The 27069-nt window shown below is 40.5% G+C and overlaps 2 protein-coding genes across 8 annotated transcripts in view; one reads left to right on the forward strand and one right to left on the reverse strand.

Moving 5' to 3' along the window:
- Positions 1–27069, forward strand: part of BCAS3 (BCAS3 microtubule associated cell migration factor) — a 570105-nt gene that overhangs the window by 452550 nt on the left and 90486 nt on the right. The gene's annotated exons all lie outside the window — the stretch shown is intronic.
- On the reverse strand, positions 12160–13500 carry LOC124246309 (vacuolar protein sorting-associated protein 72 homolog). The gene has a single exon (XM_046674315.1). The coding sequence runs from the start codon at positions 13436–13438 to the stop codon at positions 12344–12346; it is 1095 nt and encodes a 364-aa protein (XP_046530271.1). The 5' UTR covers positions 13439–13500; the 3' UTR covers positions 12160–12343.

A 27069-nucleotide genomic window follows, 5' to 3' on the forward strand; every position in this document is an offset into this window, starting at 1 on the left:
CTTTAGTCAGAGTAGTGGCAACCATGAGGAAAAATTCAAAAGAGCCAGCCCCTTCCTTAGGTACTATTAGAGAACAATCCCCTATAAAAGTTAAGTGGATGTTTGTTTTTTATTTAAACCCTTGAAGAGATTTAACCCTGTCGGGTTGCTACTGCCTCAGCACAGCAGTGTCCTTTGGGGCCTCACAAAATATTACTTGAAAGAAGACTTACCTTCAGGTTGCTTTAAAAACTATGACAAGCACGTTTCTTTGCTTAATATAAGGCTTACTGGTTTAGAGAGTAAAATTACTTTCTCAGTTTATGCCCCAATTGTCTTTTTCTTGGGCTTTTATTTCTCCTTTGCCCTAGTGTCAAATCAGTTTTCTTGTTTTTTCTAAAACGCTTGATCAAGTAGTTGATAAGATTAGAAAATTTAACTATTCTGCTTTAAGTAGCAAATAAATATGGTATTTGGTTGCTGGAAAGGTCTTCCATCCTTACCAACAACATCAACCATTATTTACCTAGAAAAATCAACCATAAATTCATCGCAACCTTCAATTAGAACATTTTAGCTTTTTCCTTTCAAGATTTTTAAGTTCTAGTATTGCCAGATTACGTTGAAATATCCCTGTTATGTCATCTCACTTTCTCTTTCCTGGTGCCTTCCTCTTTGGGATTCTCTTTGGTTTCAATAATCTAAATTTGTTCTGAAGGCACCAAAGCAGATTTTCAAAGAGCTGTACTTGTCACAGAGAGAGCACAATGACTTATTGAAGTTTCAGATTTTCCTCTGTTTGGAACTACTGAAGATTGGAACAGATTCTGCATTCTCATCTCTACCCTAGAGTTGGATGAAAATATCCAAGTTTTCCTTTCTCTGGTGCTTGTCAAAAATACCCTTCTGAACCAATCATATTCCTCACTTTCCAAAGAGCAAGACCAAAGCTCAAGCGGTATCTACTCATCTCAAGGTCAGCTGACAAGGTAAGAAGAGAGCTTGGATGAGTGCACCCAAGTTTCTTTCCCGTACAGCCTCCAGAAGACCTCCAGAATACACTTTCTTTAGTTTACACATTTCACTTTACTACATTTCTTCTTAGTTTGACAATATCTGGAAAACATCATAGGAAACTAATGGTGACTACCGATGGGCAGAGACTTTTTTTTTTGCGTATGTGTGAGAGGAAGATTTGCCCTGAGCTAATATCTGTTGCCAATCTTCCTCTTTTTGCTTGAGGAAGATTATTGCTGAGCTGACATCTGTGCCAATCTTCCTCTGTTTTACGTGGGATGATGCCCCAGCATGGCTTGCTGAGTGGTGCTAGGTCTGCGCCCAGGATCCAACCCTGTGAACCTCGGGCTGCCGAAGCAGAGCACGCAAACTTAACCACTACACCAACCGGGCCAGCCCCAGGCAGAGACTTGTGAATATTATCACTACCCATAAGTCTTCCCATCCTTCTCTGGAACTGCACTGGACACATGCTCGCACCCTGTCCTGTTAGTGTGAGCCCTTGAATTAGAGTAAACTTGGCTTTGTGCTTCCATCTTGGTAGTTGGCTTAAGTGCCAACTGTATGTATTGAGAGAAGCTTTTCTGTTAGAATACTCATTCCTTGGAAGACTTTTATAAATACTTTTTTTGCTTGACCATAACGTGTGTAGGGTTTTGGGACTAAAGCTTTGCCGATAGAGCTGCTCATGTGGAAAACCTTACCCACAGCTTTGTTTTCCCTGAACTGTTTGTAGAAAAGTTCTGGCAATTTGTTTAGATGTTCAATAACACCTAATAAAATAATAAGAGGATACGGTTTGACTCTAAGGAAGTTTGAGGCCTTAATAATTTTCTTACCACACTACTCTCTGCAACTTTGCTCCTAGACTTTGGGGATGGGAGGTGCTACCCTCTCCTTTTTCCCCTGAAAAGTGAGTGTCAGCAAACTGAGAGGTTATTTTCTGAAACTCCAAGTCACAAGTATATCATTTTTATTTTCTGACTTTTGATCTTTACTTTTGACAGTTAGTAAATGTTTCTTACCCACTGTCAACCTCTACTGATAGTCATCGAATAAATGGGCCAATGGCTCATCACATAGTTGAGGCTTCCTTTTTGATATGAAAGTGCTGTATTTCAAAGTGCCTTCAAAGTGATCTTGAGCTGGACCAGACTACATGGGATCATCAAGCCTTCTGTCTTCAAGCCAAGGGGTAGTTCTTTTTGTTGATTTTTTAAAAATTTAGTGTCTTTGTCCATGGAGTGCTATGCATCCAAGGTTGATGCCCACTTCTTGCCTTTAAAACTGTTGAGTCTTAGGGCCGGAGAGGGATGGGTAGGATACATAGGTGAACAAGAGACACAGCCACACAAAAACAAACCATTTCAGAAGGGATCTAAGGGTTTTAGGATGGTTTGTATCTCGTGACACAGGAACCCAAAGTCATTTCCACAGCCTCAAGCCCAACCCCAGCAGATGGTCTTTGAGCAACCTACTGGTAAGGGGTGGACCTTATTACTGCACATGAGTGTGTGTCTCTGAGCAATTCCTGGGGTGAACTCAAGTTCTGTTTGAGGTATTTTCTCTACCAAATTGGGAATTTTTGATTTTTAAAAAATGTATATTATGTTTTATTCTTATAGAGCATTTCTACTTATATCTTTTTAAATCTAAACCTATGAGATAAATGTTGTCATCCCCATTTTACTGATACAGCATAGAGAAAGAAACTCAGATAAAATCACATTGCTAATAAAAGGCAGAACTCTGGCATTCAACCCATGTCCTCAGTCATTCCTTCAAGAATGCTTTTTACCAAATTACCTTCCTTTGAGTGGAATACTTCAGTGGCCCCAGGAGAATCTTTATGTATCCGAAAATAGCAAATATTTTGATTATGTCAAAATATTTTCTCCTCAAAAAGTTAATGATGTGCTGCTACCTTCAAATAATAGAAATCCAAATTCATTAATTTCTTGTTTAAGGTAACATAGTGTAGTGGGAGGAACGTGGAATTTGGGAGCCACCAAATAATTCAAAATATGACTCTGTTCTGCAGTAAAAATGTGGGCCCTTCCCTCAGCCTGTTTCTTCTTCTATACAAATGCAAACAGCAAACTGCCTCAGCGGAGTCTAATTGAAATGACAGAGCCTGGTGCCAAGCATTAATAATAACCAACTCAAGTCTCCCTTCCCATTTTCACTTGGGTTCAAACCGATCTTTTCATCTCTAGAGCATGCCTTCTACCTTCCCACCTTTGTTTTCCCTGAGAAGCCCTCCTGTCATCAGTGTCCCCTTATACACTCCTTTTTAGCCACCTATAGAATTTCTACTCATTTCAAGGTTTGGATCAGATACTCCTCCTCCTTGTAGCCTTTTCTGATCATTCCAATCAGAAATTGTCTCTCTTTCTCTGACTGCCTATGTCTTTAAAAATCACTGCCCTCATGTGGCACTTATCATGTGTTGTCTTATGTAATCTTTATTTATATATCTTGATTATCTTTTTCTCAGACTTTAAATTCATTGTAGAAAGGAGTTGAAACTTCTTGGCTCTAGATATCCAACATAATTTGTAGTGTGCTTCCTGGGATGTTGCATGTTATGGTCAAAAGAACACAAATTTTAAAGGCAGGCTTATCTGCGTTTGAATCTTGGGTCTGCCACTTCCTTACTAGCTGTTGACCTTAGACAAGTTACTTCACCCTCTGAAGCTCTGTAAAATGTAAATAATTATACCTACTTCATGGTATCACTGTATGGATTAAATGCAATAACATTTAGAATGCCCAGCCCCAAATAGGTACTTAATAAATGTTAGAATGTTTCCCTTGATCATAATAAAAAATGGATTAAGAAAGTAGGATGATGCTCACCCCTTATGCCATGATTTTCTGAACAGGAGGTTTATTGATAATAATTTTAGTAGACTCATCTAATATGATGGGGACTGGCATACACTCTCTGTAGTTTATTTGGGAAGCCAAGTTATTCTGTGGGAGAGTCACAGAACACTAGCTAAATATTGACAACTGACTATTTCATCCCATTCCAGCATATGGATTTGTATTTGTAATTCCCCCTAGATAAGATTTTACTGTCCCTCTTAATTTTATTAATCCATTCTAAACTGACAGATGTTGTGGTGAGCCTTGAGCTCTTGGGGATTCTTATTTCATTTCTGATTAAAAGATGAGTTTCCTTCTTAAACCCAAGGGTCTAAGTATACACTGCCCTTCTCTCCTAAACAGCTTATTTGAATGTCAGAAGTAAACTTGTTATTCTCTATTGGATACTAAAGAAGCTTTCTAGTATCTGAGCCCTTACTAAAATGTTTTCTTCTAGTAGGCAGAAGAGTGCTATGGGGATAGATTAGCAGTAGTACCCAGTACTTCATAGTTGCTTAGTAAATGGTACTATGATCTTTACTTTTTATTTACTTTTTTATTTTGGAAGAGGCTGGGGTAGTAAGCACAACTCACAGAACTAATCAATATTGATCTCTCTTCTTCTCAAGGGCACGTAGAATCTGAGAACACTGAAATTCAGCCAGTTAATGACCCAGAGTCTTGGTCAGTGTTCCAGTATGATTTGTACTTTGTTCTTATTAGAATCCAGCTCTGACATTAATAGCATAACAGTTGTCAGTTCCTATCCACAACCTCTGTTTAACACCAGAGAAGCTGAGGTTGCTTAAGTCGTGGTCCATTCTTGGGTTACTGGCTACTATGTGAACTGCGACTCAGGAAAGCAAGTTGGTCTGCATAAGAATTTTAATGAAGCCATTTAAGTTTTCCACCCACGGAGCTGGTTCTCTTGGTTTTTTCCCTTTTGTCAGCCTACCTTCAAGAAGAGGCTCATGTTCTTTCCCAGAGCACCAGCCTTAGAATGGGCAGTTGTCCATTCCTGGCCTAGGACAATCATACTGGAGATCTCCCTGGACACCAGACACTTGCTATCACTTCTGCTCTCCTGTTGGGTGATCCTCTAGTGCTTTTAGGGGCACCTGAGGTCATCTTTTTCCTTAGTGGGTGTCACGCGGTGGCATCTTTACTGAATAGAAATGTGGATTTGCTTGCTATCACTTTGGACTGGCAACAGCTACTATTTATTGAACTTCTGTATGAGTTAAGCACTGCGCAGATTGCTTAACATAAATTGTCATTAATCCTCCCAACAATCCTTAAAGGTAGGTATCAGTATACCCATTTTACAGATATGTATTGGAGAAGTTAAGTAACTTGTCCAAATTACTAAATACCAAAGCCAAGACTTCACTTCAAAGCCCTATTTTTCCACTGTGTTTATAGTAAGCTCAAAAATGCCCCTGGAACTCTGAAATCACTGTGGTGTTTCACACTAACATTACCAGAAATTCCCAGGACATTAATGCGGTGACCAGAGTTGAATGTGTAGAGGCATTAGCCAATTCGAAAACAGTAGATTTCCACAGCTCTACAAGAAAACCCAGAGAAGCCCAAGTACATTAGACAAATTGGAATTGAAAAGCTTAAGTAAAAATATTCACTTTAAGATCATCTGTTTATACTGACACAAGGTCTATGGAAAAATGAGGGAGCCGGCATCATGTTTCTGAAATATGCAATTTTACAATGGGAACGTGTTATAAAACGCCCTGCCACTGTTGTTTTCCTTGGGATTTAGGGTGAGAGACATGAAGGCTGACAACTCTCTTCCTGTTGTAGGTCAGAGCTTCAAGGAACTCTGTAATCTTCCCACCAGCTTTATTCTCTCCTGGAACTCACGGGTAAAATTAGATGCTGGCTGGACTTCAGTAGTTGAGTTGAAAGCTTTCGGAGGCCAACTCAGACAACTGTAGCAGACTGCTTTCTCACAGTACCACTTGGAGAGACACTTTGTACAGACTAACATAGTTTGGTAAACTGATGAGTGTCTGACAATTCTGCCATAAAGCACCATTAACAACAATGCCCATAGGAGCAGAAGAAAATTATCTTTGTGTGGTTAATCTCCTTGGAAACAGGATAAGGCTTTATCTTCCTTTTACCAATAGGCTGCATTTACCTCTTGATGTTGCTTTACTATATGTGTACTCTTAAAGTTAAAAAAACTAAAACCTCTCTATGTGAGGATTTAGATACTCTCAAGTTGGAATTCTTTTATCGTGAACATTCTAATTGACTCTAGAAGGCAAACATGGTGAAAAGGGTGTGGGAAGAAATCATTTAGAGAATGAGAGCTCTCCCAAACCAGCATCGAACACATTCATCTAATTTGACACATTTTGCCTGGAAGTCACAGAAAGAGACTGAGGTGCCCCCGTCAGAATAGAGAGTTAGAGACTAAAACCAGACTAAAAAGGGCTGACCCATTAGGGAAGTACCTCTCTGGGGAGCGGGTGGGCAGGAAAAGAAGGTTAGATGACAGTTATTAAACACTGAATCAAGAATACGTTCAGAGAGGCTGCTGCCCAGGAAAATCCTCCTTCCCAGACTTAGCTGGGCAGAGGACAGTTAAGGAAAAGGAGTTCTGCTTTTTCTCTGCTGCAGGATGCTACCCCCTGACCCTTTATAAGTCAGCCTTGCTTGATTACTTCTTTTAATTCAAGACTCAAAACAGCTTGTAAAGTTTTTTTTATCATTCCTTTCCAGATTGTGTGGGCCACACTGTAGCATGCGCTTTCCCTTTGTCCACATCTGTTTTCCAACCTCATTACTCTTCTGTTATTACATTCATTTAAAAAAAAAAAAAGAGCTGTTTATTTCTTTTCTGCATGTTTTCTCCCCAGTTTCAAAAGCTAAAATGGTAAATCATGTGATGTTTGATGTGACCATCTCCACAATTTCTAGTATATGGATTGATGGTTGCTTATACAGGAATGGTTGAACCTTACTGTTTACATTAGCTAGAGCAAGCCAAGGCTCACAACTCACATAATGCTGTTTCAGTGTAGACTGCACTTGTCGCGACTTGTTGTTTCTGTATTAGAATGTTACATCATACTCTCCAGGGCACATAGTAATAACATGACTTTTTTGACTGGTGTGACTCCTGAGCACTTTAATTTGAATATAATTATTTAAAGGCAAATTGAAGCTTGGAGGCCTAGCTTTAGGATTTATAGTGGTTTTACTTAGTGAAGAGAAGGCTAAGAGAAATGAGACAAGGATGCCCATTAACGTCACTTCTGTTCAACATTGTATGGAAGTGCTAGTCAATGCAATGAAGTAAGAACAAGAGATAAGAGATATTGGAATTGGAAAGAAAGAGACATAGCTGACCTTATTTGCAAATGATATGGTTTGCTACATAGAAAATCCAGGAGAACCAACAAACTATTAGAATTAATAAGAGTTCAACAAGGTTGCTGGATACAGAAATTGATGGTGTTCCTATATACCAGCAATAACCAATTAGAGAAAAATCCTATTTACAATAACAGTCAAAAGCACAAAGAAGCCAGGAATAAGCCTTAGAAAAGATGTGCAAAACATTTATAGAAAATTTACAAAAGTAAATTGAAAGGATGAAAGAAGGCCTAAATAAGTGGATATAACATGTTCATTGTTAAGAAAACTCAATGTATTAAATTTGTCAATTATCTTCAAATTAAATGAAATTCTCATCAAAATCATAATAGATTTTGAATCAGTCAAAGGCCTGGCAGGAAACCAATGGCACACACAGAAGTGTTTACTGAAGAGGGTTAATGAAAGGCCTATTTACAAAGGTTTGGACAAAGTTTAGGGAAACCAAGAAACCAACAGAGGAAGGCAAAGCACCCTAAACTATCAAAAGCAAGAAGCCTTTAGCGTCCCTGAGTCTGAAACAGCAAGGGGTGGAGCAGCTGTCAGAACCCAGAGAGTGCTGTGGCTGTAGCTTTAGGAGAAGCTCACCTGACAGGCCTTCAGGAGAGGAACAGCCACTGCTACCTGGACCCTGTGGCAAGAAAGCTGATTTTTTTTCTCTTGCTCTTCATTTTCCTGCCATTGACCCTCATTGGCTGAATCTAAGATGAAGGGACCCAGTTGATGCTGTCCATCTGGAGGATAGCCTCATAGGGATAGAGGAAGGTAGAGAAAAGTGGATCTGAAGGAGCAATCAGAGAATATTCAGTACAGGTTTTTTTCCATAAAATTTTTCAAGGTGGTCTTGAATTTCATGTGTAAGGCCAAAGGGTCGAAAATAGCCAAGAAGAATTTTGGAAAACAACAGACCTATTATGATTTTCATTAGAATCTCGTTCAATTTCTGTCCTACCAGATATTAAAATGGATTATAAACTGTAATAATTAAGACAGATGGGATTGTTACAGAGATAGACAAATAGTACAGTGGATTCCATGTGTATGTGAAGTTTGAAATATGATAGAGATAGCATTACAAATCAGTGCTGTAAGATGGACTAGTCAATAAATTGTGCTGCAACAAATGGTTATCCATATAGGAAAAATGTAGTACTTCATATTAGGATAGCAAAAATGAAAAACTTTGACCACAAGTGTTGGCAAGGATGTAGAAGCTAATACACTAATGGTGGAAGTATAAATTGATGTAATCATTGTGGAAGGTAATTTGCAATATCTAGTAAAGTTGCATAGATTCTAGAGCCAGACTACTTCCCATCTGTGAAATAGAGATAGTAACAGAATCCTCATAAGGGTATCGTGAAAATTAAATTAGTTAATATATATAAATCACTTAGAAAAATGTTTGGCACAAAATAAACACAATTTAAGTGTTAGTTACTACCATTATTATCATTTCTGGGATTCTGCAGTTCCACCCCTAGGTATGTAATCCAGAGAAAGTTCTGACTTGTATAAAAGAAGACTCAGGGACTGGCCCGGTGGTGCAGTAGTTAAGTTCACATGTTCGGCTTCAGCAGCCCGGGGTTTGCCAGTTCGAATCCCGGGTGCAGACATAGCACCGCTTGGCAAGCCATGCTGTGGCAGGCATCCCACATATAAAGTAGAGGAAGATGGGCACGGATGTTAGCTCAGGGCTGGTCTTCCTCAGCAAAAAGAGGAGGATTGGCAGCAGAGGTTAGCTCAGCGCTAATCTTCCTCAAAAGAAAAAATAAATAAATAAAAAAGAAGATTCATACAATACTGTTCATTGCAGATGAACAAAAGGATGGATTTCTTAAAAATCATGATATGATATGTTCATTATGTAGAGTAAAAATGAACGAACTAAAGCTCTATGTAGTAAGGTAGATTGAAAACATGTTGAGAACACTTTGCAGAGGAGTAAGCATAGTGTGATACTGGGATGAAAGGAGAAATGGAAGTGAGGTAAGGTATACAAATATTTCATCTGTATCTGTAACATTTTATATCTTTAAAAATATTTTTAGGGGGCCAGCCCCCTGGTGGAGTGGTTAAGTTTGCGCCCCCTGCTCCAGCGGCCCACGGTTTCGCCGGTTCGGATCCTGGGCCCGGACATGGCACTGCTCGTCAGGCCACATTGAGGCGGCGTCACACATACCACAGCTAGAAGGACCTGCAACTAAGATGTACAACTATGTACTGGGGGGATTTGGGGAGATAAAGCAGACAAAAAAAAGAGATTGGCAACAGTTGTTAGCTCAGGTGCCAATCTTAAAAAAAAAAAAAAAAATTAAAGAAAATCTTAACCAAAAAGAGAGAGAGCTAAGCAGTGAGTTATGGTCAGGTTTTAAAAATGTGAAAGGGATATTAAACATATGATAGAACTGTCTTGTAGAGGGAAGAGTACAGTCTTTGGAGACAGAGAGTCCTGGGTTCCATTCCACTTTCTTTTTAAAATTAGCTGTGTCACCTCAAATAAGGTAGTTAACATTAGTTACCTCACTGGGATATTTGAGGATTAAATGAGATACTGTATGTGACAAAGCATAATGCCTGATACATAATCGATATTAAACAATTGTTCCCTTCTTTTCCCTCTTGTACAAGGAAGAAAAAATCTAATCAACACTTTCCTTGGAAAATGTTCTAGACCAAATTTCTGCTTCTGTGGGCCTGGTTTCTACAATCCTGTCTTGGCTTCCATTCATGTTGACTTTAAGTAACGATTGCCAATTCATGCCCAAATTTAGTGAAACAAACTCCTTTGATAACGAAATGAACTGCAGGATCTCACTGCATAAAATCATCCTTTTTTTTCGTTAAGTAGTATATTTCTCAGTGTTGGAGTGTGTAGTGCTGTCTTGGCTTTTGTGTGAGAAAGAGTAAATGACCATGGTCTTTACTTTTATCCTAAAAAACCTTTGACTATACTATTTTTGTAGTAAGCACTTGTAAACTTATACCTTCTCTTGCTAACTGAGCTGGGGAATAGTTATTCTTTCCCCCCCATAAAAGATAAATGTCTTTATTTTGTGAAAGCCCAGAGTCACCTTTCATGGATACTAAACTGTTTCCCTTCCTCGTCTCTAATGAGTTGCTGTTTGATCATTGTTTTTATAAAGATATGAAATCCATATGAAAGCCCATGTTGTCAGGGTCAGTTTCTACATGGGGGAAACTTGTCCTCACTTCCATTAAAATTATATCTATTTCTAGGCAGACCCCTTTTGATCATTAACAAGCAATTTGATGTTTCTCATGTGAATGCTTCTATAACAACCAAGATAACAAATTAAGGATTGTGATTTGGGATTTAATCTCATTTTCACTCTGGTATTTCGGGAGTTAGATATGACATTCAGTGCTAAAAAGAGAAGCTATGTAATAGGTAAGGGAGACAGATGGCTTTAAAAACAGAGAGAGACCTAAGCCCATTAGTGGACAGAGATAATGACTGGTGTGTGGATTTTTAAAGGAGATCTTCTTTCTTGCATCCTTCTCACAAGGAAACTCACCGTGATCAATGCCATTTAAGGAAAGGTTTGGGAAAGGAGAATGAGTTTCCAAAGGAAAGTGTGAGAAGCACCTCGAGCTTGAATGATTTAACACTAAACTAAGACCTGGTATCTGAGAAGCTATATCTAAGGGTGGAGAGATGAAACAAGAGGCCTAGGAAAATTTTCCTGTCTAGTGTCCCCAGGGTTTACCAAGATGATCTTGCATGTAGATACTGTTTTCTGAAACTGACATATTTAGGAAATCTTTTAAAAGATCTAATTGCTACAATGAGTGTGAGTCATAGCCCTTTGCACCTTCTGTTGTTGTGGAGTCCATCCCATGCCGTGTTAGAAATTTTCTGTAATCTAAGCCTATTTAGTCTATTTTCTCCCACTTTGTAAACACCCTTTTTCCATAGTTGCAAATGTCTCCACCATTATTTGTTTCGATTTGTAAATTGCAGAAAGGCTAGAATAAACAGTGTCCTCACACACGCACATCATCCATCGCCAGAGATTAACTATCTCTGGCCAGAGATACATACAAATCGGGATACTCCATATTTTCTTTATAAAGCCAGAATTCTAAAAGCAAGGTTCTTTTCTTCTTGACCCCTCTCTACCAGGATAGGAAAGTTAATTTTTAACTTGCCGCAGTAGTTGGTAACTTAAAAGATAATAAGTAGTGATGTTAAGGCTTTTGATTCTTTGGAAACTTAAACAAGAGATTGGTCCCTTAGAAATATTCAAGGCCCTTACCAACAGCTATAATGGTAGAGACCATGTCTTATTTATCTTTGAATTCCCAGCACTTAGCCGTGGTTGGTGAGTGAATAAATGAATGAATGCCATGTTGCCAAAAAATGTTATCCTTGGCAAGAAGCATGGGGTAGACACAGGCTTATGGTGTGGTTCTGAATGCAAGGAGGGAGGTAGCAAGGAGCTGAAACATGGAATTTTCCAGAGCCTAGCCAGGAAGGGCTATGTAAGAAAGGACTGACCTGAAACATGACCGGAGGGTAAAAGACTCTGCTCTCCTTTGTTGTGTTCTCCTGCGTGTCCATGAACCTGTTCTGTGTAGGTTTGTGTGTGCTCAGAGCTCACTGAAAACCCAACACCCCCACACCCCCAAAAAAACTAGGTCATGTATCTCTTGAATATTTAATATCATGTCATACATTTTGTGCCTGGAGAGAAACCGTTACTCACTTGTAGATGTCTCTCAGGCCACAGATCTTCTGTCATTCACTGAAGCCTCAGTATCCCTAGTCATATTGGATCTTAGGGGCCGTTTGCACCTTTACTTCCTCCATCGTGGCCTGTTTTGCATTTATTTATTTATCATTCAGTACTTTTTTTTTTTTTTGGATCTTTTTATTTTATTGGATTAAAAAACATAAAACCAGTAGGAACTAGGGTAAAAGATGGGGGAAAAAATATGGAACAGGGCTGGGCAAAGATCAGATGATAAAGGGAGAAGCAGGGAGAGGAGGGGGAACATTAAGAGCCCCAAGTCAGGGCAGGAAAGAGGTTTCTAAGGACTAGACATCTCTTCATTTGATGACAATTTTCTGATGCAAGGCTCGGGGCCCAGAGCCGGGGAGAGGCTCAGGAGGTGGCGGGCCAGGGCCCAGGGCTGAGGCAGTGGGAGGCAGTCCATGGGCAGTGATGTACTTCTTGTAGGCCTCACGGATGATCTTGAAGGCTCGAGCAGTGGCGTAGGGTATGTCTGTAACAGGATCCCGGTATAGGGCTGGCCGATGGGTCACCGGGCAGACCTCTCTAACAGGGACCTTTGGGGGCCGCCCCTGGGGAAACCATTCTTCAAATGTCGCATCATCACTAAAAGTGATGAAGGTATGTGAGCAGCGAGCAGGAGGGATGATGGGTCCAGTCCCAGCACGGGGAGTCAATGCAGAAGCCGTGGGAGCAGGATCAAGCCCTTCTACATCGACATTCTCTTCTTTAGGGCCTGGCTCCCCAACAAGCGGCACTGTCACTGAATGATACGTGATTATGGGCCCAGGGCACTTCCGCTTCTTGTGAACCTGCTTCTTTTTGTCAGCCTCCAGCCGCTCATATGTCTCCAGTGAACGTAAGTTGAGCTCCTCTGTGATCTTGGCCTCCCTGAGCAGCTCCTCCTGGGTCAGTTGTCGCTCACAGTGGGGCCCCTTTCGCCGCCGTGACTGGCCCTGCCTCTCCTGTACCCGAAGGAATGTTTGTCTTGTATGCTCAGCTGTAGACTGACACATGGACTTCCGACTGTCAGAGCCATCATCTTGTAGTTCTAGTGGTAGCAGTGCCTTCTCTTCTCTGGCCTTCTGAGAGCTACCAGCTGGGGTGCTGACCTTTCGAGGCCTTAAGCTCTTGAGAGGCTCCTTGTAGGCTTTGGTGACTACTCGGCGCTTCCTTCTTGGCTCTTCTGCTTCTCCATCACTGGATGGTTCATCTCCTTCATCGATGTCCAAGTCAGAGTCCACCTCATCCTCTGTGTCTGACTGGTCCCCTTGATACTCATCATCTCCTGATTCCTCTGTGAAACCCCCATAAGTCGTCTGGTAGAACTCATCTTCCTCCTCTGCCTCCAGGAGCCCAGAAAGCCGGTTCCCCGCGGTCTTCCGGGGGGCCCGGCCCCCAGCCAAACTCATATCTCCTAACGAGACTGAGCCGCCTCCAGCGGCCCCTCACCCAGCGCGGTTCTCGGCGCTCGGCGCTCGACTCCACCTATCATTCAGTACTTTTATTAATTAGAGATTCTCTTGACTACTCAGACATGAAAATAAATAAGACATAGACTCTGTCTTCAAGGTATATCCTCATTGCAGTTGGGAAGACAGAATTATATAGTAACTGAGTGTCTATCTCTGTCTATCCCTCTCCTTTTGTATCGCCACCACCAAACCCCACCCCCACCACATTTTTTAGCTTTCATTTGTTTTCCCTTTACCAGATTCAAGTTATTTTTTTGTGTGGTAAAAAACAACGTAAAACTTACCATCTTCACCATTTTTAAGTGAACACTACGTTACTATTGTCTTTATGCATATTATTGTGCATTGGATCTCTAGAAATTTTTCATCTTGCAAAACGGAAACTGTGTACCCATTGAACAACAGCTCCCCATTTTCCCCTCCCCACCAGCCCCTGGTAACCACATTCTACTTTCTATTTCTGAGTGTGACTACTTTAGATACTTCATATAAGTGGAATCATGCAGTATTTATCCTTTTAAAAAATTTTGTTTATTTTTTAATAGACAATTTTTTAGAGCAGTTTTAGGTTCACAGAAAAATTGAATGGACAGTACAGAGAGCTCTTATATACCCGCTGTTCCGACAACCATTCAACCTCCCCCACTATCAACATCCCGCACCAGAGTGGTACCATCATAATAACATAATGGCATAGGTTTGATCATAGAAGCAGAACCACTGGTATAGAATAAGGGGTTCATTATAGAGACTAGGCCTATTTGTGACTTTCTGTGATTGTGGTAGCTGTTGAAGAAGTCTGTTGCCTTTGAGTCTCATGGAGGGCCTGGATGTAGATCAGGGCTCTTGTTGGGAGGAAAACTCAATATGAAGTGGCAGAGAGAAAGGACAAACTCTAACCCATGAGGCAAACTGGAACCCATTTCTGTTTCTCAATGCTTAAGCCTTGATAAAATAGGTGACCTGCAGCAGGAGCTGGCTCTCTTCACTACAGAGCTCCACATGCACTTGGCCCAGGATTCAGAGAATCTGAAGGAGGGTATCTGGTGAGAGCTGAGGGATATGCAGGCCCGGTAGGTTGACCAGCACATTAGCAATAGCATGCGCAAGCTACCACAGTTCCATGATTGCTGTTGCACTTCCGCCTTTTAAATCTCACATAAATTTTTCTTATAGCCAACCCTAACTGTTAATCATACAGGGAAAGAAATTCTAGGAAATGTAGTTTCAGCTTAGGTAAGTTGATTTAGGAAAAAGCCACCACAATAATTGTTTTTTAAAAACCTCAGGAACAAAACTTTAAAAAAGGCAACCCCTTTAGCAAGGATGCAGGATATAAGAACAATATACAAAAATCACTTGTATTTCTATACAGTAGTAATGAGCCAACCAAAAATGAGAGTAAGAAAACGATTCTATTTACAATACCATCAAAAACATTAAAATATTTTGGAATAAATTTAATAAAAGAAGTGCAAACTTTTTACTCTGAAAAATACAAAGTATTGAAAGAAATTACAGAAGACCTAAATAAATGGAAAGACATGTTATGGATTGGAAGACAATACTGTCAAGATGGCAGTACTCCCTAAGTTGATCTACATATTCAATGAAATCCCTATAAAAATCCCAACTGACTTCTTTGCAGAAATTGACAAGCTGGTCCTAAAATTCATATATAAATTCAAGGGATGCAGAATAGCCAAAACAGTCCTGAAAAAGAATGACAAAGTTATAGGCTCTAATTTCCCAATTTCAAAGTTTACTACTAAGTTACAGTAATCAAGACAGTGTGGTACTGGCATAAGGAGAGACATCTATGTCAATGGAAGAGAACTGAGAGTCCAGAAACAAACCCTCACATTTATGGTCAGTTGATTTTCAACAAGGGTGCCAAGATAATTCTTTGGGGAAAAAATAGTCTTTTCAACAAATGGTGGTGGGACAGTTATATATCTACATGCAGAAGAATGAAACTGGAGCCCTACTTCACACCATATACAAAACTTAACTCACAATGGACCAAAGACTTAATTAAATATAAGAGCTCCAGCTATAAAACTCTTAGAATAAAACATAGGTGTATATCTTTGTAACCTTGGTTTAGGCAATGGTTTCTTAGATATGACACCAAAAGCACAAACAAAATAAAAGTAGATAAGCTGGACACTATCACATTTACAAACTTTTGTGCTTCAGAGCACAATATCATAAAAGTGAAAAGACAACCCACAGAATGAGAGAAAATTTTTGCAAATCATATAGCTGGTAAGTGACTTGTATCTAGACTATAGAAATAATTATTACAACTCTACAGTAAAATGACAGATAACCCAATTTAAAAATGGGCAAAGGATCTGAATAGTTCTCCAAAGAATATACACAAATGGCCAATAATCATGTGAAAAGATGCTCAGCATTATTAACCATCAGAGGAATACAACTGAAAATCATGAGACACCACTCTGCACCCATTAGGATGGCTATAAACAAAAAGATAGATAATAATAAGTGTTAATAAGGATGTAGAGAATTTGGAACCGTTGTACACTGGCTTTGGGAATGTAAAATGGTGCAGCTCCTTTGGAATGCTGTCTGGCAGTTCCTCAAATGGTTTAACATAGACCTATCTTATGAGTCAGCAATTCTATACCTAGGTATGTACCCAAGACAAACGAAAACATGTCCACACAAAAACTTCTACACAGATGTTCAATGCGGCATAAATCCCAAGTAATTAATAGCCACTAATAGCCAAGAAGTGGAAACAACTGTCTTTCAACTGATGAATGGATATACCCAAAGTAACTGAAAGCAAAGATTCAAATAGATGCTTGTACACCAATGTTCATTGCAGCATTATTCACAATAGCTAAAAGGTGGAAACATACTAAGTGTTCATCAACAGATTAATGGATAAACAAAATGTAGTATGTCCATACAATGGGGTATTATTCAGCCATAAAAAGAAATGAAGTTCTTATACGTGCTACAACATAGATGAACCTTGAAATGGTTTGTGACTGAAAGAAGCCAGTCACAGAGGACCACAGATTGTATGGTTCCGTTTATATGAAATGTCCAGAATGGGAAAATCTAGAGAGACAGAAAGTAGATTAGCGGTTGCCTAGGGCTGGGGGGATGGGAAGTTTGGGAGGTAATGACTAAGAGGTACAGAGTTTGTTTTTGGAGTAATTAAAATGTTCTAAAATAGATTGTGGTGATGGTTGAACGTTCTATGAATATACTAAAAACCATTGAATTGTACCCTTTAAATGAGTGAAATGTATGGTAGGTGAATTATATCTCAATAGAGCTGTTACTGTTTTAAAAAGGGGGACAACCTATGACTGACACACTTTGCAGAATAGAAGCTCTTGCTTATTTCTTCTCTTTTCCGCAGTCAGTGATTCGTTTTGTGGGCAGATGTGTGAGCAGACGGGGAGTTCCATTCCATTCCTTATCATTTGGGTTCTTCTTGAATGGCAGTTTCTGCCTAGCCTGTTGTGGCTAAGAGATTCACTAGACATTAGATTTTGCAAACTTTTCCCTGGGGCCTTGCAGAGGATATTTTTAGAAAAATTTTTGGTCTAATGTTGATGTAGCCCAATGTCTGTTCACTTGTCCCCATCACTGCCGTTGGGATAAGCATATTTACATTCGATCTTAATCCCGTGGAGGACACAAAGTTGTTCAATCCATCCTGGTATAGACCACAAACCATGTTTAAAATAGTGTACCAAGCCAGTGGGCCTCCATGGTGAGGTGGCATTGATCCCTCTGCTTGAGTGAAAAAAAGCCAGACAGGTGACCACAAGCCACGTTGGGCTTGGCTGCTCCAGGCTGGCTGGGTGACTACGACGGTGTGAGTTTTGCTAAGCCTCCTTTGGCTCGCTTTCTCTCTCTCTCCCAGTCTCTCTTTTACATTAACTCTTTATTTAGATTGGCTCCAGAGCTATGAGTACTTTTATTTTTTAAGTTAAATGTTCATCCCTGGGGTAATTCTCTCCCCACTGTCAACAGAACTCAAGAAATCCTGTATTTCATTGAAGAGAAGAGTTGTAAGGGATCGCAGAATTCTTAAAGTCCAAGCTTCCTACTTTCCACTTGAGCACCCTGGATGCCCAGAGAAAGGCAGTTGTAGTTTGCTAAAGTCCAGGTGGCTATTGGATGTCACTGAATCCAGGGAGTTATATAGGCAAAATAAATACTTCATAGCTTTTAATTGGCACGGCTTGGGGATGGAGGAGGAGTCACAGATGTGTCTTTGGAAGGGAATGTGAGAGAATTTGTATGGTAGAAAGAATATCTAATTTGGAATTAAGGGATCTAAGTTTGAGTCACAGCTCTGCCACTTAAAGATTTTGTGTCTGGGATGAGTAACTTAAGTTTTCTGAGCTTCAATGTACAGATCTCATAATAGGAAGGAATAAAAGTAACTTCCTTGCAACATGTAAAGATTTGATGAAATGATGGATATAGAAGCTAATTTGGAACAAAAAGTGTATTCACATGAAAAGATTGGTACTGCTTGTGTGTGTGTGTGTGTGTGTGCATGCTCAGCAAGAAGTGGCCCCTCCAAGTACATTCTTTTGACAGATTAGTATTTATATGGGCAATACTAGAGCCAAGGTTCTGCCAGCTCGCCTCACACGTGCCTGCTCATTTGGGCAGCAAAGATGGAGCCGTATGGGTATATCTGGACCTTTAACAGATCAAATGCTTTTTCTAGCAAGTCTCAACTCATTGGCCTGCTTATTCCCATGGTGTCTCAGGTTTTTGAATAGAAATTACATACCACATGACTAAAATAGAAAATTAGGCACAAATGGTGTATAGTGAAAGTCTCCTGCCCCTGTCTCCCAGTCTTTCCCCAGAGGTAATCACTGTTCCCAGTTTCTTGTGTGTCATTCCAAAGACATTTTGTGCACATACAAACATCCTTTTTTCTTTACATCAAAAGGACACTCTACTATGCATACTCCTGTACTTTAATTTTATCATATGTCCATGTAAGTTGGAGATTTTTCCTTTTTTAGTATTTTTGGAATTTCCTTATTTTTTCAAAGACAACATAGTTTTTCATTGAAATGATTTACCGTAATTTATTTAAAGCCCTATTGTTAGACATGTAGATGGTTTTCAATCTTTTGTCATTATAAACAATGCTAAAGTAAATATCCTTTTACATCTTTGAGCATTTGTGTAATTGTAGCTGTACAATTAGTTCCTAGAGGTAAAATCCCCAAGTTAAAGGGTATGTACATTTGTAATTTTATCTAATGCCAAATTTTCCATCACAGTTGCTATACTTATACTCCCACCACCAACATATGAGAGTGCTTATTACTCTGTACAGCGTGTTATCAGATTTTTTGAGTTTTGCCTATCAGATAATTTCAGTGTGATATTTCATTGTAATTTTAATTTACATTTCTCTTAGATTGGCATTGAGCATCTTTTCTTGTATTTAAATTCCATATTTTTTTTATTCTTTGTTCATGTTCTATGCTCATTTTTCTATGGTTATTGGGTTGGTTATTTATCTTGTTCATATTGATTTGGAGAAGCTTTCTCCATACTAAGCAAATTAATACTTTGTCATATGTGTTATAACTATTTTTTCCAGTTTGTCAATGTCTTTTACCATGTTCGTGATACTTTTTGCATACAATATTTTAAGCTTTTATGTGTTTAAATTTATCAGTAATTTGTAATGGTTTCTAGAGTTTGCATCATACTTAGAATAACTTTCTTCCCTTCTCTATTTATTAAAAAGTTCTCCTAGGTTCTCATGGTAACTCTTTACTTTCTTTTCTCTGTTACTTCCTTTTTTTTTAACATAAAGTTTATCTTTTTAATGATTTTTTTTTGAAGATTGGCCCTGAGCTAACACCTGTTGTCAATTTTCCTCTTTTTTTTTTTTCCTCCCCAAAGCCCCAGTACATAGTTGTATATCCTAGTTGTAGGTCATTCTAGTTCTTCTAAGTGGGATGCCGCCATAGCATGGCTTGATGAGTGGTGCATAGGTCCACACCCGGGATCTGAACCTGGGAACCCCAGGCCGCTGAAGCAGAGCACGTGAACCCAACCACCCAGCCACAGGGCCGGCCCCTCTGTTTTAACCAGAACGTTGCACACATAATAGATGCTCAAGGTGCATTTTTCCTAGTCAATGATTTCAATTTAGACTGTTTCATGTAGTGGAACAAACACTGAATTTGGATTCCGAAGACCTCATTGACTATCTGTAACATATACATACCAGTTATCTACTGTGTACTTGCCTCCTGAATTTTTGTGAATATTTAATAAGATGAAATGAAATAATATATGAAAAGTGCTTTTAAACTGTGAAAGAATTATTCAAGACAATTTCTCACTGAACACATTCATACATGCTTTCGTTGGGGGTATACGTCAGGGGTAGAGCATTTAACTGCATACATGCTTTTGTTATTTTTTTCTCCCTAATTAGTCTCAAGTTTGAAATAGAATTTCTCTCTAGGAAAGAGCAAACCTCATAGATGTGAAATTTCCTTTATTGCTTCTTTGAGAATATCTTACCAATGTGAAGTCTTTACTGAGTCTCCTGGTTGAGAGGTGAAAAAGGAGGTTGGGGGCATTGGGCCTTTAGTAAGAGGTTCTCCCCAAGTGTCCAGACTAGTAACTTCTAAGAGTTGAATGGTTGGGAAAAGTGGGCAGGGCATTTGGTTAATATGCAAGGACAGAGAACCCAGTTCATGTGGGTTGTGCTGAAAGCGTTCAAAGGCAGAATCTTTTGGGAACTAAAGTTGGTTTACTCTTCGACAGATGAGACTTCCTGTGTCAGCAAGGGAAAATTCCCTAGTTTGATTTGTTAAGGCTCCAAGGATGTATTAAATGCCCAAGTTATAGAAGATTATGTTTGGATTGGTCCTCATTAATAAATAGAAGAGCTGGGTTGAATGAAAAAGAAGGAAGCCTGTCAACATGGTCTACTGTAGACCAAACCCTTCTATAAGTCTCTATACCTCAATTTGAGAATCAAATGCTATTATTTTTGTTTCCATCATGGTTTAAAGTTGGCCAAATTATATCATCCCTTTATTTACATAAAATGTGAATTTTTAAACATTTTTTCTTGAGGTAAATTTTTCATACAGTGAAATGTGCTGATCTTAAGTGTGTAATTAAATGAATTTTAACAATTAGAAATATTTGTATATTTGTGATTTTCCCCCTTTAAAATTAAAAATAAAGTAGCCCATGGCATCTTATATCTAAATAATACTGCGGTGTTGTGGCGTCATAATACTACAAGTTGTGATGGTTACTTCACTCTGTTTTGCTCCTTTATGTGTTGAAAACAATTTGGCCACCAGGACGTTCAATGGTGCTGCCCTGTCCTTTCAGAGATTGTACCATTTCATTTATTTTTCCGTACAAATGAGATAATTTGTGCTGGAAAAGTACCAGTGAATCTAATTACTCTTGGTTTCCTGCGATTGATCCACCAGACATTTATTAAGTACCCACTCCATGCCAGACACTTTATATTGTATACTCCGCCTCTGTCCCTACTTGGGAGGAGGTGAAGGTGACAAAGGGATGGCCAAGTGAATTTAGAGGAGATTTGTACCAGAATGAAGTTTATAAAGTAAATAGAGGGGCTGGCCCCGTGGCCGAGTGGTTAAGTTCCCACGCTCCGCTTCAGTGGCCCGGGGTTTCGCCAGTTCAGATCCTGGTTGTGGACATAGCACCGCCTGTCAGGCCATGCTGAGGTGGCGTCCCACATGCCACAACTAGAAGGACCCACAAGTAAAAAACATACAACTGTGTACTGGGGGGATTTGGGGAGAAAAAGGAAACAAACAAAAAATAAAATCTTAAAAAGTAAATAGATTTTTCAGCAGTTAGAACTTATGAACTATAGTTCGAGTTAGAACTTGAACTCACTCACCAGGGTAACTCTAATCGTGCTCCTGGTATTATGATCTGAGACTTGTTGACCTCTGCTGCTTCCTGGCTCCTTGGAATTAACAGTGCAGTCCACAGCTGCATTTCTGTTCTCTGCTCTTTTTTTCTTTCTCCAGCTGAGTTTTGGAGGATGCTGTTTAGGCTTCACTCACCTGCCTGGGCATTTTTGTTCCTATAAGGTCGTGCCAATTGTTGTAAACTGGAGAGGAGGAACCCTCAAATGAGCCGTTAGAGTCTCTGCTGGGAGGGCCCCACGTCCTCTTGCTCACCAGTTAAGTGAGGGGATTTGCTCACGCGTGGCAGGGCATAGCACAGTAACCTGAGGCTTCCTCAGAAAGGGCAGCAGAAGCTTCCCCATCACCTAGCTTATGCCAACTACCTATTCACTGAATGGATGGGTGAGTGGTGTTCTCAAGCAGTTGTCACCAAGGCCATTCCTGGCTATCTGGTCTGTAGGCTCTGGAAGCCTGATTGCCCTAAATTCCTGTTCTCAGTCCTTAGACTAAGCAGCTCTCTCCTGGCCTCCTGCCTGGCTCTCACCTTGGAGCCTCTTCTGCCTGCTGCTGACTCAAACCAGCTACCCTGAAACTGCATCCACCTCAGTAGACCAGGAACCACATGAACCGGAGCAATGAAGTCTCACCTGAGAGTTGAATTGGGTCCTTTGCTTTCCCATCCTCCTAAATTGTGGTTTATCTTGCTAAAAGACAGAAAAGGGACAGAAACAAATATGTTATTTAGTGCCTGGCAGAGTAGGTGCTAATAAATGTGTGAAAGAGAGAACCCAGTGCTACTTGGCCGGCCCAGAGTAGCCCCCGGGTCTGAATACTTATCTTCATTTTCTGCGGATTTCCAACAGGTATCAGTTACACTTTCTTGGCCCTAAAGTGAAGAGCTCTGCGTGTTTGGTTCCGTTTACCCATAGGCCCTAGACTAGACTGGAGGATTGACTCAGTGAAAATGTTTACTTCTCTAATTAAGCAGAATTAAGATCTGGACTCAAAACTGTCTTGGGCTGTGCTGGGTATAATTGAGATGCATGGGCTTTGTGTAAATAATGTACTTCTAATTGGCTTTGATTAAGTGCAAATTAGGATCACACTTCACTCCAGTGTGATTTACATTCCTAAGCCTTTTACTAACTGAAGTAGTGTGGGTGGCCGATAAGGCTGTTTATCCAGGGTGCGGAGAGAGAGCTAGGAGCTGGGGATCTGCAGTTTGCCAAAGGTAGAGAGCCTGCAGCTGAGACTCCCAGTTCTGACATCTTCCTTGCCATTTCTGGTCCCTACTTTGGGCGAATCAGCTTAGTCTTCTAAATTCTAGAGCTCTGCCACTTACTTTTTGATTTTCAAGACTTGGGCAGCTTGTCTTAAAAAAAAAAAAAAAAAAAAGCGAAGTGAATATTGGAGTTTGCCTTGTGGAACCTCAGACCAAAAACCAGCACCAGGCTTTGGCTGTCAGAATATTGTGACACCTTTGTTACTCCTTGACCAGAAATGTTTCATAAAAGGAAACGACTGGTGGGAAGTTTTCTCCAAAGAGTTCCCAGTGTGTGGGTGTGAGTCAACAGACTGCTAAAAGGCAGCTTAACCCTACACACGTCTTCCTCCGAGATTGCTTTGCAGTAGGCAAAGGGAAGGGCTTTGCAGATGGCCCTTGATGAGCCTGCATGGGGTGTAACACATTTCTTCTTGCTTGTACATTCTCTGAATCTGCATTTGAAAGTCACCATGATGAGACAAAGCAGCAGAATTTGGGTTTGTCTTGATATCGGCAGCTCCTACTCCTGGGCTGGTGAAGCTGGTGAGGCCTCTGTGGAAAGGCCTTGGTTAGTGTGAGCCTAGTAAATGGGCCACCAGAGGAAGTCTGTGACATGGTGTTTATGACCCTGTAGGCCATGACAGTTCCACCTAGAAGGGGTTTCTCCATATTTTCTCACATGAGCATCCTGCTGCTTGGTGTGGGACCAAAAACTAACATGACAAAATAGAGATTTTCACACTAACAGAGAGCGCTAACAGTGTGCCAGGATCTGTGGGAATGCTGTTAAGAGGTGTGATGTGATAAATACTCACTTCACAGCCTGGTGAAAGAGTCACCCAGAGCATCACAGGGACTCCTCGAGCGTGTCACCTTCAGACAAGGTTGGACTGTAAATATGTTTGGTATCGAAACTCTGCCCTGGGCCTACTCGAGTGAGCAGGCAGCGTATTTAGACAAGTTACACTCTAGACATCCTGGCCAGAGTGAAGAAAGACAGAGAAGGCTTTCTAGGCCCTGTAAACTATGTTCACTCATTGATTCATTCAGTAAATGTTTGTGGGCCACCTACTGAGCCAGACACTGGAGATGTAACTAAGAATAAGCCATGGACTCTCCCCCAAAAAAGCTCTATCTAGTTGGGGAACAGATACATATAGAGCTAAATTGCAATCAAATGTGGTATGTGCTGTGGCAGAAATAAGGAAGCATATGGTGGCAGGCTGTCATGGGGAAAATCGCCTGCCATCCTGTGTTGGTTCAGATCAGCTTGGAGTCAGCTTGAGGTCCATGTGCTGTTCCCAGAAAGTGCACTTGTTATCCTTTTCACTTGAGTGGGACCGGCACATGAATTTCTGAAGAAAAAAACAGTAACAACAACAACAGTGCAGTAATTCAGAACATTTGTTCAGGATGCACTGTGTGCCAGGTACTGTTCTAAGGGCTTTTGCTCATTTTCTCAATCGAGTCTTCACAGCATTAGCTAGGTACAATTATTATTGCTATTTTAAGAGCAGTAAACTAATGCTGGGAGATTAAGTAACTTGCCAAAGATAGGAACCAGGACTCAAACCACGATGTGACATCTCTACGGTGTGAGCTCCTACCTACCATTACTCTGCATCGAGGTGTAATGAACTGTAAGTCAGAAGTTCTGGGCTCTGGTGCGGACTTTATCAGCAGCTGGCTGTGAGCTCTTGCGCAAGTTGCTTCCTGTCTCTGCCTCAGTTCCCTCCCCAGCCCCACCATCAAATGAGGCACTCAGCCAGCTTCTTGAATCACAGAAAACACGTGGGTGTGGCTGGGGGAAGAGTAAGGTCGTTTGCTGACTGCTGTCGCTACTATCAGTTGTGAATTTTGTGACCTTGACTTGCCATCTGCCAGCCCTAAAGTAAGTGATATTGATCTTCGTAGGTCTTCTTGACCTGTGTACTTGATTCCAGAAAGCCTCTTGAAGTAGGGCTCTCTGTATCTTTCCTTGTCAGGAGAGGCCCAGCCAGCAGGGACCCGAGGTTATCGAGTTCAAGGGCTCTGTCCCAGGGCCACCTCTGCTGCAGATGGTCTGAGCTCTAGATCGGCCTGTGCTTTCTGCTTCAGATCCCCAGGCAGGCCTTGTTGGCCAATGCGGTGCTCTGATCTTTTAAAAGATGCAGTTCAGCCCAAGACTTTGACTGAGGTAAGTTCTCCTTCACTCCTGGTGGGTTAGGAGGAGTGCTTCCTTGTCTGAGTGATAGACAAGGAACCAAGTCTGAGGCAACCACAAAATAGGGTCTAAGAGAGGGCCGAGAAGTTTCCCTGATAGTTTTTAAAGCAGGGATGCCTAGAAGTGAGCTATTACGTCACCTGCCAATCTTCTCAAGAGGCGTTGTACCCAGCCCTGGGGGAAAGTGCTATACTGAGAACCACCAAATCCTTCTTTGGCCCAGATAGTGCCTGGTGTTTTGTGGGTACCTGTGTTAAAGCAAGCCTTGGACCAGAAGATTTTGGTTTTGGAGGCTGGCAGTACAGGGTGAGAAAATATGCTCGTAGTACTTATCTATCAACCAATAAAATGTTTAAAATTACTAATGTCAGCTTCATTGCATCAGTCCTTCAGTCCCTCCCATTCCAGAAGGACCACACAGACCCAACTCCCCTGTCTATGCACATTTCCTCTTGGGCAGGGCCCAGTACAAATGCACTCTCCTTCCTACCCCTTAGTCCATTTGTTGGAACAACTTGCTTCAGACTCTTAATGTTGTCTGATCCTTCTAATCATATTCTGCAACTTTGACTTTGACCTTCAGTTATATTTCCAAGTACTAAGCATTACTTAGAAGAGAATGCAGCCACCATGACTCAGCTGGCTCCCTCAGAATGGTGGGGGTAGGGTAGGGGTGCTGACCCATGAAATTCTCATTCACTCAAGAAAAGGGGCTTCTCTTTTCCCACTTGCAGACATCTTCAAATGAGCCCAGTTGGCGTTTTAGCTTCTTTTTTGCTCTTTGCTTATAATTTCCCAGCATCAGACAAAGGTGTTTACCTCCATGTGCATTACTGCAATATGAAACTACTCTGTCTTCTGAAAGCAAATAAACTGGCTTTAATGGGTGTGCTGTCAGCTAGCAGCTAAAGGGTTAAAAGTTTTAGCAGGCAGACTGGCCAGCAGGAGTTAGTGGTGTGGAGTAAGAGGGACGCCAGGCTGTCTCTAAACTTTTTGGCCCTCCCCAAGTACAGAGATGAAGGAAGAGCCTCTATAAATCACTGGAGATTAGAGACCCTGTTCTTGCCGACTCCGCAGGGTTGCACTGCTTAATGTCAAAGCCTCACGTATTACTTTAACAGCACTCCTTTTCTTTATTAAATCCACTTTGAAATAAAAAAAAAGAAATGATGATCTTTCCAGTAAGGGGGAGAAGGCTAAAAGGATTTAGAAAGTATCTGCTATGTTACATTACAGAGACTAATAACTGTTTGGGGAGTAAGTAACATTTTTGCACCATCTTAAGCCATAAAAATGAAAAGATGTATAAAGGTCTGTTCCTTAAAATCAATTTGTTTGAGCGTTTATTTTGCCCCGTGTCCTTGCCTTCAGGTTCCTTCAAAGTGTGAGTGCAGAAACTGGGAACGGGAGGTGCGAGTGCTAATAACCAAAAGTCTGGGAACACAGTCTTAACGAAATTGTTCCGAAACAAGGGTATTTACTTGGGAGGGGTGTGTGCGTGTGTGCGTGTGTGTGTGTGAAGGGAGCATGGGAGAGAGTGTGGTGTTGGAAAGAGTTCTACTTTTATACTTAAAAGAAAAAATGCAAACTTTGTGTTCCATTGGAGGCCGAGACTGAGCTTATCTCTTCATCTGACTTTAATGAAGACATATTTTAAGCAGCTGCACCCATGTCAAATGTCATATTTTGGCTCAAAACTTCCACCTTCTGAGTGGGAGGTTTCTCAAAACTAAAAAGTTGGTAGTCATTATAAACTAATTGGGGAGCTCTAGGCAAAAGAATGGTTGTCACAAAACTTAAATTAAAAGTTAATTTATATAGATGAAAGAAAAGTGGCCATGACTTGATCATCTTTAAAGCTGGTGATGGGTATATGGGGTTCATTATACTATTTTCTCTGCTTATATATTTAAATTTTTTTTCATAACAGAAAATGAATAAATCAGGCTCAAGAAAATGCTTAGCACTCAGTAAAAAAAAAAAAAAAACCCACACACAAAGACGTGTGAGCTAAAATGTTCTATCACCAATTACAGCATTTTTACTCATACTTTCAGAGAGATCTTAAGATAAAGGAAAGCTGCACAGAGAATTGGGCACCTCTGATTTGTTTACTCCCCATTAGAACTCGAAGCTTCTATTTTTT

The sequence above is a fragment of the Equus quagga genome, chromosome 11 (genome assembly GCF_021613505.1).
Source record: "Equus quagga isolate Etosha38 chromosome 11, UCLA_HA_Equagga_1.0, whole genome shotgun sequence".
Taxonomy (NCBI): Eukaryota; Metazoa; Chordata; class Mammalia; order Perissodactyla; family Equidae; genus Equus; species Equus quagga.

Bases quoted from the DNA above. Each gene is read 5' to 3' on its own strand.
- LOC124246309 (XM_046674315.1), bottom strand. From the start codon at position 13,438: ATGAGTTTGGCTGGGGGCCGGGCCCCCCGGAAGACCGCGGGGAACCGG.